This window comes from Coregonus clupeaformis, chromosome 34, assembly GCF_020615455.1.
Source record: "Coregonus clupeaformis isolate EN_2021a chromosome 34, ASM2061545v1, whole genome shotgun sequence".
Lineage (NCBI taxonomy): Eukaryota > Metazoa > Chordata > Actinopteri > Salmoniformes > Salmonidae > Coregonus > Coregonus clupeaformis.
Genome location: NC_059225.1, coordinates 22,963,516 through 22,976,068, shown reverse-complemented (window position 1 = coordinate 22,976,068; position 12,553 = coordinate 22,963,516). Strand labels below are relative to the sequence as shown.

The window sequence follows — 12,553 nt, the reverse complement described above, 5'->3', positions numbered from 1 at the left end:
TATACAACTATCTAACATACAACTTATTCAAGTATCCCATCTAGAGTTCGTGCATAGTTGCTTTAGTTTTTTTTACAGTTCAAATTAAGTTATTGTATTCCAGTTTTTTTTTTATTGTCTGCGTTTTGTGCAAACTATTAATCATCGCGCCAGGGCTGTCTGTCGCCCTGTGCTGTGGAATAAAAAAAAACATTACAGCAAGTGATTTCGTTCGCCGCTAGCGCGCACTGGTTTGCAGCTGATTCTCCTAGTATATGAATATTCATTCCAGGCAGTTTCTACCGAGGGAACGTGTGAGTACTCCGCTTCCCCCAGTTCCCCCTCCCCTCGGGGCTCCGCGAGCGCGCACGCGTGCAAAACCGTGTGGGAATGGCTGTTGTGTGACTGGGGGTTGGCCCGCTATGAGCGAACGGGGAGCTGCAAGAGTTTGTAATGTCCGCCATGTTGGCCATGGCGTATTGAACCAGGGAGAGCGGAGCCTCGGAAAAAAGAGACCGACAGAGAGCGATCAAAATCCGGGCCTTCCCGGCTCCGTTCGCATCTCCATATACCAGTCCTACTACCAATCGAACGGTTGACTTCTGGCGAACATCACAGATCCATCCATGAGAACTCAAAGCAGTATTGTTGTGAACCTTAGGATATCGGTTAGATTAATGCTGCATCTTACATTATAAAAAAAAACATGAGTAAATTGTCGTTTCGGGCACGGGCGCTGGACGCTACCAAGCCTCTACCCGTCTTCCGCTGCGAGGACTTGCCAGACCTGCACGAATATGCCTCTATCAATCGGGCAGTACCGCAAATGCCAACTGGGATGGAGAAAGAGGAAGAATCGGTATGTTTTTATCGCTGTCAGATTCATATTTGAGATGTTTTCCACATTTTCACAATATGGGGGGCGTCGCTATCTTGCCTGCGCAACTTTGCACAAAATGGCGGCCATGTCTATTTTCCGTGAACACGGTAGATAGCTACGAAATTGGCGTGTTACACCTACATTTTCCCGTTAATGTAATCCTAACCGTGTATTGTTTCGATTTTGGCTTCGTTAGCCGTGTTCTGTCCACTTATTTCAATTGGAATTGCATTGTAAAACACAAAGGGGTCACGTGATTAGTTTCGCATCCGCCATTTTGTTGACTTTCACTTTGCCAAAGACTGTTGGGGATGGGCTTTGAAGTGGTGCCCTTACGATGAACAAATACCAGGGGGAGACATTGAGTCGACATGTCTTTTCTCAGTATGTTTTGAATGGGCAACACATTTGGATAGATCGGTGAAATCGACCATGCACGCCTCTGCCTGTGCCACTACTGGTAGTGTTGTCACGACACCAGAATTGACTTCGATACCAGGTTTAGTATCATACTCTGTACCGAAAGGATACCACGGCAAAAAAAAGAGAGGGTATTAGCAGAAGTCACAGAATAACCACTGGGCTTTTATTTTTTTTACACATTGAACTATGTTTAACTGGTAAAACAACTAAAATAACACATCTTATATTCTATTTAATTTATTTCAAAAATAAAACTTCATTTTACCTTTACAAAAAATAGTGCAGTTTTGAAACTGCAGTAAAAGTGTAGTAACTGCAGTCAACTGGTGTGTTGATGCAGAATAACTGCATTTACACCGCAAAATTACTGCAGTAAAAAAAACTTATTTTGGACACAGTATTTGCCGCATTATGCAGGGAAATAACAGAAGAATATCTTACATTTTCCTTATGCAAAACCCTATCTGAGACTCGGAGAATACAAAATAATTTTACAATTTAAATCTAAACTGTTTTAAAATGTAATTTGATACATATCCGGGTTAATTTGCGAATCTATGGCCATATTGGGTCAAATGGTATTCATTAGACCTATGATTCATTATTCATTACAGCTAAATAATGTAATGTATTATATTAATAGTTTAGTTCCAAAATGACAAACACATTGAAGCTAATTTCTGAAGCTTTTATATTGCAGTAGTCTACACACCATATGATGGATTTTACACAGCATAATGATTCCCAGGGTGCAATGCTCCACCCAGGGCTGCTGGCTGGCTAGTGGCTACTGCTAGCAAGCAGAATTGGGGGGGGTCAAGTTCTAGAGTCAAGTAGGGGTCAGGTCAGGATCGACGGTCCACATGAACGGGCAGTGTAGGAATAGTTATACACTGATTTTTTTTTTGTGTGGAGCATTTCATAAAAAATATTTACAAAAAGCTGTGTATGTCTAATAGTTTACTTAAAGCTGCAATATGAAACTTTTTGGGCGACCTGACCAAATTCATATAAAAATATGAGTTATAGATCTGTCATTCTCATTGAAAGCAAGTCTAAGAAGCATTAGCTCTGCTCTATTTGTGCTATTTCAATGCTTCCCGTCTTAATTACAAGCCCTTATCCAACAATGCAGTTTTAAGAAAAACAAGTTATGTAAAAAATAGATATGTAAAAAAATTAAAACAAATAAAGAGTAGCAGTAAAATTACAGTAGTGAGCCTATATACAGGGGGTACCGGTACAGAGTCAATGTGCGGGGGCACAGGTTAATTGAGGTAATATGTACATGTAGGTAGAGTTAAAGTGACTATGCATAGATAAGTAGCAGCAGTGTAAAAGAGGAGGAGGAGGGGGGGGGGGGGGCAATGCAAATAGTCCGGTTAGCCATTTGATTAGCTGTTCAGGAGTCTTATGGCTTGGGGGTAGAAGCTGTTAAGTTACTGTTTTGCTTTTGTAAACCAGCTTCAACCAGCTGAAAATACAATGTTTTTGGTTATGGAAAAGGGTACAATGATTCTCTACACTATACTTGCTTGTTATGTCACACAAACTGAAATTAGGCGAACTAATTTAACAACCAGGAAATGGCAGGGCGATTTCTGCATAGTGCACCGTTTAATAAAAAATAAATGGTAATTTCCCCCCTTCCGTCGGCTCGCACCTCGGTCCTTGCTCCAGTTGTAGTCATTCACTACTTTACCTCAGACGCACATGGAAATGTACACAATTACACATGTCCAATATCCATGAGTTCATCCAACTCTTGAGTAAGTACAAGGGCTGCCTTCATTGCCAAAATCTTGTAATGTGGTTATCAGCAGTGTACAGGCAACTGTCTCGTGAGCGCTGAGCAGCCAAACGGAGCAGTTGCTATGACTACTAATGCTGTATTGCATTAGTGGAAACATTTACATTTTAGTCATTTAGCAGACGCTCTTATCCAGAGCGACTTTACAGTTAGTGAGTGCATACATATTTTTTTTCTCATACTGTCTCCCCGTGGGAAACGAACCCACAACCCTGTCGTTGCAAGCACCATGCTCTACCAACTGAGCTACACAGGGCCCGAGACTGTTCTCAGGGCATTTCTGCCGGTTTTGACTAGGTTAGGAGAATTAGGGTTAGCTAAAATGCTAAAATTGTCCCAGTCGCAACTCAAACATATCTAGCTACAACCAGGCTTGCCTTGAGAACAGTCTTGGTTTCCACTTATGCAATGCTGCAGAGGAGCAGCTAATGGAGGAAGCTATTTCTGCGTGTAAAAATGGGGACCAGAATTTTTATCGGGATAGGACAGGAAAGTTCCAGGGTTATAGAACTGTTGCAGGATCAGGACAGTATGGGATGTTTGTTTTTACAAGACAGGACAGGAATGAATTTTCACTCCTGTGTTAACCTCTAATGCAGATATCATGGGTTAAAATAGTTTGCCGTTTTGCAACTAAACCTTGCGCTGCACTGCTTTGTAACACCTTTTGCATAGTTGTTTCGGTGGACTGGTTCTCATCTGTTCTGTAAGCAAAGTTCCATAGTTTGCTTCTGGAGTCAGTTTTGTCAGCAAGCTGCGGGCGTGGAGGTATGATGTTTTCGTTAGAAGCCATGCTGTCAGCATTTTCTCTCTTGCTTCTCAAAAGTGGCTTGCGCTGTCAGCTGCTTGCGAAAGCACAAGTAGCTAGCTTACTACTGCCCCCTTGAGAAGATTCAGACAAATTTCTAGACTCTATCCTCTCAATCTGTTTGACGTGAGACACATTTGACAGAAGTACCCAAAGTAACACAAATTCTAGTACCAAACTGTTTCTCATGTTATAGTATTGAAAAAGTACCGACGTTTTGGTATACCATGCAACACAAACTACTAGTCAATCATTTTGATTGTGAACAGAAAAACAAGCATGTCTGTCTTTTCTGATACAGAGGCGTGCACATAAGCTTTTCTTAGCCATGTGTCTCAAAGTGACAGGAGTAAGGAGAGATGGGGTCTGTTGTTGGAAGTTTGACCATAGTCTAATTCTTAATTCACGCTAACTACCGCTGACAAAAAACAAGCATTTTAGAAGCCAGTGCCAGTATTCATAAAGCACCTCAGAGTAGGAGTGTTGCTACTTATTAGCTAGGTAGCTATGGAAGCAAGTAGCAACAATCTATGGGTAAAATGAAGCCAGACTCCGGAATGTACCGTAATTTAGCTAGATCTGAGTGTTCAGGCCAGGGGTTGGAACCGACATGATTTTCCAGCGTTTCGTTCTGAACAAAACCACTAACGTTTTATGTTCCGTTCCACAGTTCCGACCAGCAAAATACATTTCTGAACCAGTTCGAAACCCCCAAAAAGTACCAGTTTATATCGTTATTTTCTGTTCCTTTTTTAACTTGTGTAATCAATCAAGTTTTTTTTACATTTAGCTCATTTAAATTACTTCACCAATCAGTGCGGATAGAGCAGGCAAGCTAGTTCTTTACATGCGTGATGGACAGACAAGTGCCGCCTATGGTGCAAGATGCAACTGACATTTTGCGGGTGGGGGGAGAGTGAGAGCGGGTTGAGGAGGAGGCTTGAAGCGCGGTGCATCTTGTTAAGACATGCATTATCTGAATTAGGTCAACAGAATTATACCTAGGAGGAGCGGCTTCTATGGAGGAATTTTGAACCAGAATTAAAAACACATCTTTCCTTTTGGAGTTAATAAATCTAACGTGAAATGTGAACTATACCTAAAGTATCCTTAACTAGCATTGAACAAGTTAATCCATTCTTCTCTAGCTAATAAAAAAGTGCATTCTGAATCACGCTTGAAAAGTCAGTACAGTAGCCTATGCTACGGAGGGGGGAGGTGCAAGTTTAGCATGAACACACACTGGTAAATATTTTCAGCTTGCAGGCAGACACTGGAATACGTTTGAGTGACAGTGGTGGCTTTGCATATGCGCTTTGTTTAGCGTTTTGCCTGGAACGTTATTACCCGGTTTCCATGCTTTTAAAATAACAGTTCTGTAACGGAACTGTATGGATCACTTTTGTTCCCGGTTACATTTCTGTTCCTTGAAAAACATTGGTTCTGTTCCCTGAACCGGTTCCAACCCCTGGTTCAGGCTAATGCTGTGTGTGCACATTTTTAGACTGTCAGGGAGTGTGATGCAAAACAACTTTGACCCAGTTTTGGGTTATAATCCAAAACAAACCCATTGGCCAATTTTGAGCATTCTGTTATGGTCAGAGAGACAGTGGGTTATTGCCTCTTCATGACCTCACCAGAGCATCAGAGGGGGGCCAATGCCTCAGTGAATGCAAACAGAGGAAGGGACTGGGGGTGCAGTTAATTTAACTATCAGAAGAATCCCACCAGCCACCTCTCCCTCCTGTGCTCTCTGTTATGTAACTTCCTGGAGTGACAGAGACTTAGGAGATAGAGGCTGTTTTACTACAGGGGCTCAAGTGATATGCAGCTTGGCTGCTTTGCTGTATGTTTGACCCACATTTACACCAGTGGGAACTGGATGGGAAACCCTGGAGCTGCATCCTAAATGGCACCCTATTCCCATTTATAGTGCACTACTTGTGAACAGGGCACACAGTGTTAGTGGTCAAAAGTAATGCATTATGTAGGGAATATGGTGGTATTTGGGACACACTCTGGGAGCTGGTTGGCTGGGCCAGACTGGGTGGACTGCTAGCTAGCTTCCCCTGACCAGGCACTGGTCTGGTGGTTTTAAATCTGGAATGCAAAGCTCTCTGGCTGGCGGCCTATTGTGAAACCATACAGGCATCAACAGCATGCATATTTTATACACGTCAATGTTTTTATGTTTTATGCATTGTTTGTGGAATATTGAAATAGTTTCCCTCACTTTTCTCTATGAAATCGAAAAAGACTTTGGCTGAATCTAATGACTTTTCCTTTACTGACCTCTACCAAATTGATTGTCATTGTCTTGTGGTGGATTTATCTTTGTACAATTAGGCTACTTGGTTAGTAAATGGACTGGGTCAGTAACCGAAAGATCACTGGTTCGCTGGTTGAGCAAGGCAGTTAACCCCCATCAACTGCCCCCCTGTCGCAGATGACGTGGACATCGATTAAGGCAGCCCCCGCACCTCTCTGATTCAGAGGGGTTGGGTTAAATGCGGAAGACACATTTTGGTTGAATGCTTTGTTGCGCAACTGACTAGGTATCCCCTTTGAGCTCTAGGCTGTTATGTCCCATGTAGTGAACCATTTCCAACCCCTGCCTGCCTCGCACAGTTTGACTTTTGGAATCTGTCAAGTGGAACATGTGAGCCAGTGTTTCATAATCCTCCACATAGTTATTACACCTAGCTAGCTAACATCACAGTACACATAGCCTTACACATCCCTGCTTAAATGTTGAGATGCTGCATGATTGAAGTGCAGTGCCAGTGCACCTGCTACTTTACTAGAATTGACTATTAGGCTACTATAATCTGTACAGAGATCTACTCTAATACAAAACTATGCCTTGATCAGGACTGTGTGGACTGTTTCAATTGAATTTAATGTAAGAAATTAATTAAGGGCTGTCGTCGATTTTAAAAACAAAGAGAAAAAAATATTTCAAAGTATTTCTCCATATAGACACACCCTATGTGTTTTAATAAAATCAACTAGCCTGTATGTAGGCTACTGAGCTTGTCTGATGCTTTAAGCACACTGTGATTCAGTAGTTCAAACACAAATGACTCAAGAGGGAGCCAGAGATCAAGATAGCCTAACCAGAAGAAAACAACCTGTTCTCGAACACCATCTCCCGCTGCTGCTGGCCTTTGCAGATTCTGCCATTATGTTCCCGAAGTTGCCAGTAATACGCTACACCAGGGGTCGGCAACCTTTTCCATTTGGAGTGCCAATCTGAGTGACAGTTATGATTTTCATATGCACATTTTCGTGGAACAGTTTCATTTATTTTATAATAGTCTTCGTATCTCAAAATCATTCATGTGATTAATACAAATTCTATCTAAATGAAAATGATACAAATCTAAAAGTAACTTCCATTGTCAACTATGTAAAAAATAGCCTACATAAAGCCAACAAATAGAAACAAAGCAGCCTGCAGGTAGAAAATATACTAATCAAAATATATCACATTGGCTATGCATGACCCGTCTGCAAGGAACTTGAAACATTGTATCAACTATCAACTGTGTCCAGCCCAAAGCGCTAACAAACTTGCAACATTGTATAAAATATTCTGGACCCTCAGTTTCCAATGCCAGTGAGCTCCGGACAGACGGCTGTATTTGCGCAAGGATAAGAAGTAATCAGGTAGGCCTATTTTAAGATGTTTCCACCGGATCAGAGCATTTTATTTTTTATTTTCTTCACACAGTGGTTATTGAAAGGGAGAGAGCTGGAAATATTTTTCAAATAGCTTACATTGAGGAACTGTTGTCATTCTCAATGGATGTAAAAACAGAGTTCATTTACTTAATGTTTGAGGTGAATCATTTTTTTAGTTGTGAAGCTCCACAGCGCATTAGTGGTGGTGAGTTGAGACAATCAGAAATACTATCAGGGCACATTTATAAGCCTACATTTGCGCGCAGGCCAGGTAGCCTAGGCCTACTTCAATGCGTAATCAGGTGCGCGTCCTTACTCAACATTGACAGGAGCGCTCCAAACAAAACACAATTAATAAATTGACCACTCGTAAATGGAATGAAATAAACCAAGTGTAGCCTAGGTTGTGCGCTCTTGCAAACGTGTCCACTCTGACAATGAGAACTGTAAAAGACTGTAATAATAATATATTGAATGCATTAACAGAAATTACGGTAACCAAACAAACATTGTAGATTGGAAATTATGACGTGCCATAATTATATATATATATTTTTGCAACTGCTCGAATAAAGAATTCATCCAACAGCCTATCAACCAAACAATCGACCAGTCGACTAAATGGGGTCAGTCCTAATTTAATTGAATGTATGCCTACATCTACCTTTGATTACACCACTCTTAGCTCTGACTGAGAAGACTCTTTGAGTCATTGGTTGTGTCCCAAATGGCACCCTTATTCCCTATATAATCCACTAATTTGGACCAGGACCCATCTAATCAGCTTGAGTCTGAACACCTACTGGAGGCCACAGTTTGGTTGTCACAGCAACTTTTATTGGAGTCATCACCTGTGCATCCAGGTATCATTAAATCGATGGAATGAATCAGCTGTGAAAATAGGCTACATTGCATTCCGTTTTTTTTCTGTTTTAGCCTGTGTGGCCTAGCTGTGTCTCAGGTAGTCTAATGGCAGTAGGGTTGTATGGTGCTAGCCTTGTTCCAGATGTTTCTACTCTTGTCAATGCCATCTCTGTTCTGCATGACCCAAGATTCACAAGAAGTTGGCATGATGGCACAGACTGGCACTGAGGTAAGCATGCTGCTTCTTGTAGCAATGTTTCTGTATCATAGCTATCATGGACTTTCCTAACATCAGGGGCCTTTTCTCTTTCTTACCATCCACACTACAGATTGTACCTGCCTTAGCTAATACTGCTAGATCAGGGGGTCTTCAAGCTCTTCTTGCCCAGGGATCCTTGCCCAGGCAAATCAGCGACCCAGGGGCCCCACATTATAATTAGAAGAGAAAGTGTAAACTCTTATCAGCTGTTTACCTGGTTAAACAAAGGTTGGCAATACTCCGGTGAGTGTAATTAGCGCCAATGAGTAATTTGCTCAATTATAGGAGTGGCGTAATAAAGTTGGCATCATTAGAAATAAGATTATTCTCTTTTCGTCTGTAGGTATGTACTGTAATACAAATTTATTTTGTTGCTAGCAAAATTTTCTCACTTAAAAATATATATATTTTCACAGACCCCAGGTCGAATACCCCGTGCTGGAAAGAGGAGAGTGTTAGCTTTCTAATGAGACCAACATGATCTCTCTACTCCAAATATCAAGACCGTTACTTGCCATTACATGCAGTGTCACCAAATCATGTTTTTGAGAAAAACACAGTCAAAGTTTTGCAGTTACTTTTTACAAATGTATTCAAATATGCCTGTGTTCTTCTTTCTCTCTCACACACATAGGCTACATGTATAAATTATACATATATAAATTACATGGTGTCTGTCTGCATCGTTGTCGCGCACACGTGCATACATGTGCACGTGTATACGTTTGTACACATACAAACTACAGAATGTATTGGCTACATTCACTTATTTTCACACATGCCCAGTCATGTGAAATCCATAGATTAGGGCGTAATGAATGTATTTCAATTGACTGATTTCCTTCTATGAACTGTAAGTCAGTAAAATCTTTGAAAGTGTTGCATGTTGCCTTTATATTTTTGTTCAGTATAAATACCTCATGAACTTTATAATACTGTTGTAGCCCCAATAATAACAGAAAACATTAACTTGTATTACTCATGTAGGAACTTTAATATTTGTCTGCAGATTTGCTGGCTATCAAGGAAATAGGATGTCCTCCATTTATTTTTGTTTGCTCCTTTTCGAAATGACCGTTTCCTTGCAGAGGTTCATGGAACCAGCGATCTTACCAATGAGCACTAGATGTTTTTCATCAGAAAAATATTATATATTCTAGCCAATACATTTTCAAGTAATATCAACACAGTTTTAATAACACCAACTACACATGACCTGCATTCATTGAAATGCAAGCTTGAACACACACACACATTTATGTAACCTGTCTTTAGGGCAAATATGAGCACCTAACACACACACAGGTCCCATAAGTTACTTCAAATGTTTTATGGGCTACACATTCCCAACTTTGTGCGTGCTCTCTCTCTCTCTAATGTGCCCACACACAGGTCCCATAAATTACTAGCTACATAGCTAGCTAAGGTTGCATGGGCTACATATACCTGACTTCGCTCTCTCCTCACTCACACACACTTGGCTTTAATACGCTTGCTAGCTAGTCAGTCTACTAGTGCCTCATCTCACACACTGACAGACACAGAAACACGCAAAATGTACACATTACTCACAGCCCACTAAACTTGACTAATGGTACTTATCATTGGTGAGTTAATTTAACTGGTCAAGTCTCTTGACCATCTCCTCGGGGGTTCGTTGGACTTGCAAGTGCAACTGAACTCACAAGCTTAAAAATAAATAAATAGCCCAGCATCACTGACGTATATTCCCCCTCGAGAAGCACCGTAATTGACGGATCCACCATTAACGGATGGTCTTTCTCGGTTGCCTGCTCAAGGGGCTCGGCCTCTACTTCGGTGAGCTCGATTGAGTCTGTGGTGTCTGCGGAGTCACTGGAGACGCTCTCTGGCTCAGGTGTCAAAAAGTAGTCAACAATAAGTTGACACCACTGATCGTCTGAACCAGTTCTCAGCATAACATTAGTATTTAAAAATTGAGCATTTTTCTTTTATTTTAGTCTTTTTTTCTTCTTCTCTCCTCTCTCCCGGGAATCCATTGATGCAGTAGAAAGCTAGCTAGCTAAGGTGTAGGCAGTAGTGACAATGTGACTATGTATGATGGGTTTTTGACATCTGAAGAACGAGAGAGACAGTGTAGCCTGAGGTAAACTTGTTTTGTTTTCCTGCGGATGATACTCTACAGTAGTTTTGATTGGGCAAACCGGAAAATCATCTGATTGAATACCCTATTGCATCTAGATTCAGTGTAGATGAGGGGGAGGAGAGTGGTTAACCTCTAAAAGTCTAAGTGGGGTACTATGCTTAACATATGGAATTGTTTTAAGATGGTCATACCATGGATCAATTTTAGGACCCCTTTAAGTATAAAATAATAATTGAATTTGGCCTTTGTCTACTATAGCCCATAGAAACGCATTGAGTAACACATTCATAAATGGCACAAAAGACAGTCAAAAAATTAATCATAAGGAATAAGGTTTTGAAGTGTCTGTCCTATATCTGGAAGATTTGAGTTTTTCTGGAAACATATTTAACCCCTTATTTTTGTTGGCACTAAACTACCTCCATTAGTTTCTATGGGTTACCTTCAGATGAGTCCCGACAAGTGGAGGTCGTAGAGCAAAACAGAGAACACCATCGTGTTCGTTCATGAGTCTCTCCTTTCCATAGAGTGGTCATAATAGTTTGTAGGACAAACTGTTCGGACGCTACAGACAAACACCACTGTAGCTCGGCCACCACTGCAGATTCGGAAGGCCAACATAGGCGGATGCGGTGGATTGAGATGAAGCCCATGCAAAAGAAAAAACTGATCTCTAGCTTAAACTGGCAGATTTTGATGTTTTAATGCATGGGATTAAATAATGATTTTTAAGCCTTGAGACATGGATTGTGTGTGTGTGTGCCATTCAGATGGTGAATAGGCAAGACACAACATTTAAGTGCCTTTTGAAAGGGGTATGGTAGTAGGTGCCAGGGCACACCGTTTTGTGTCAAGAACTGCAATGCTGCTGGCTTTTTCACACTCAACAGTTTCCCGTGTGTATCAAGAATGGTCCACCACCTAAAGGACATCCAGCCAACTTGACACAACTGTGGGAAGCATTGGCGTCAACATGGGCCATAATCCCTGTTGAACGCTTTCGACACCTTGTGGAGTCCATGCCCCGACAAATTGAGGCTGTTCTAAGGGCAAAAGGTCGGGTGCAACTCAATATTAGGAAGGTTTTCCTAATATTTGGTATACTCTGTGTATATAGTGTAGCTCAGCTGGTAGAGCACGGCGCTTGTAACGCCAAGGTAGTGGGTTCGATCCCCGGGACCACCCATACACAAAAAAAATTTTATGCACGCATGACTGTAAGTCGCTTTGGATAAAAGCGTCTGCTAAATGGCTTATTATTATTATTATTATTATAGCTAGCTAGTTCGGAATTCATTCATGATTTGGGAGTAGGGGAAGGTTTTGATAGTGCCGCGAAAGCCTGATGCGATGTTGCACGCTAGCATCTACCAAACCAATGTGAAAGTCCTCCGTTGCTATGTTTCATCCTATGTTTATAAGATAAAAATATATATTTATATGCAGAATTTGGCAATAAGACATACAGATTATGAAAGCAAAGACACTGTTATAAAACCAGATGAAATCCCCCAGAAATTCCACAACACCATTTATATGTAAATTATCATAGTGACTTTTGACTAATTATGATGGAGCGCGTCACAAATGTTTTTGTCATTTCTGTTCGGCTTTAGACTAATTTTGTGCTTCAGTTGCACTTTTCCACTCTGAGAAATCATTGCACTAGTCGTCTGACTGATGTGTAGCTACTTTTCTCCGGTAAAATGCAATATTAGGCT

At 41.1% G+C, this 12,553-nt stretch overlaps 1 protein-coding gene across 4 annotated transcripts in view; it reads left to right on the top strand.

Moving 5' to 3' along the window:
* The window catches only part of LOC121549973 (enhancer of polycomb homolog 1), a 53,660-nt gene that overhangs the window by 9,979 nt on the left and 31,128 nt on the right, over positions 1-12,553 (top strand). The window contains exon 1 of one of the 4 annotated variants that reach the window (XM_041862006.2): positions 290-838. The exons of the other annotated variants lie outside the window; for them this stretch is intronic. Within the exon in view, the coding sequence (XP_041717940.2) occupies positions 686-838 (153 nt within the window). The 5' untranslated portion in view covers positions 290-685. Of the gene's footprint in view, positions 1-289; positions 839-12,553 lie in introns of those variants that run through there. 4 annotated transcript variants of the gene reach the window in all.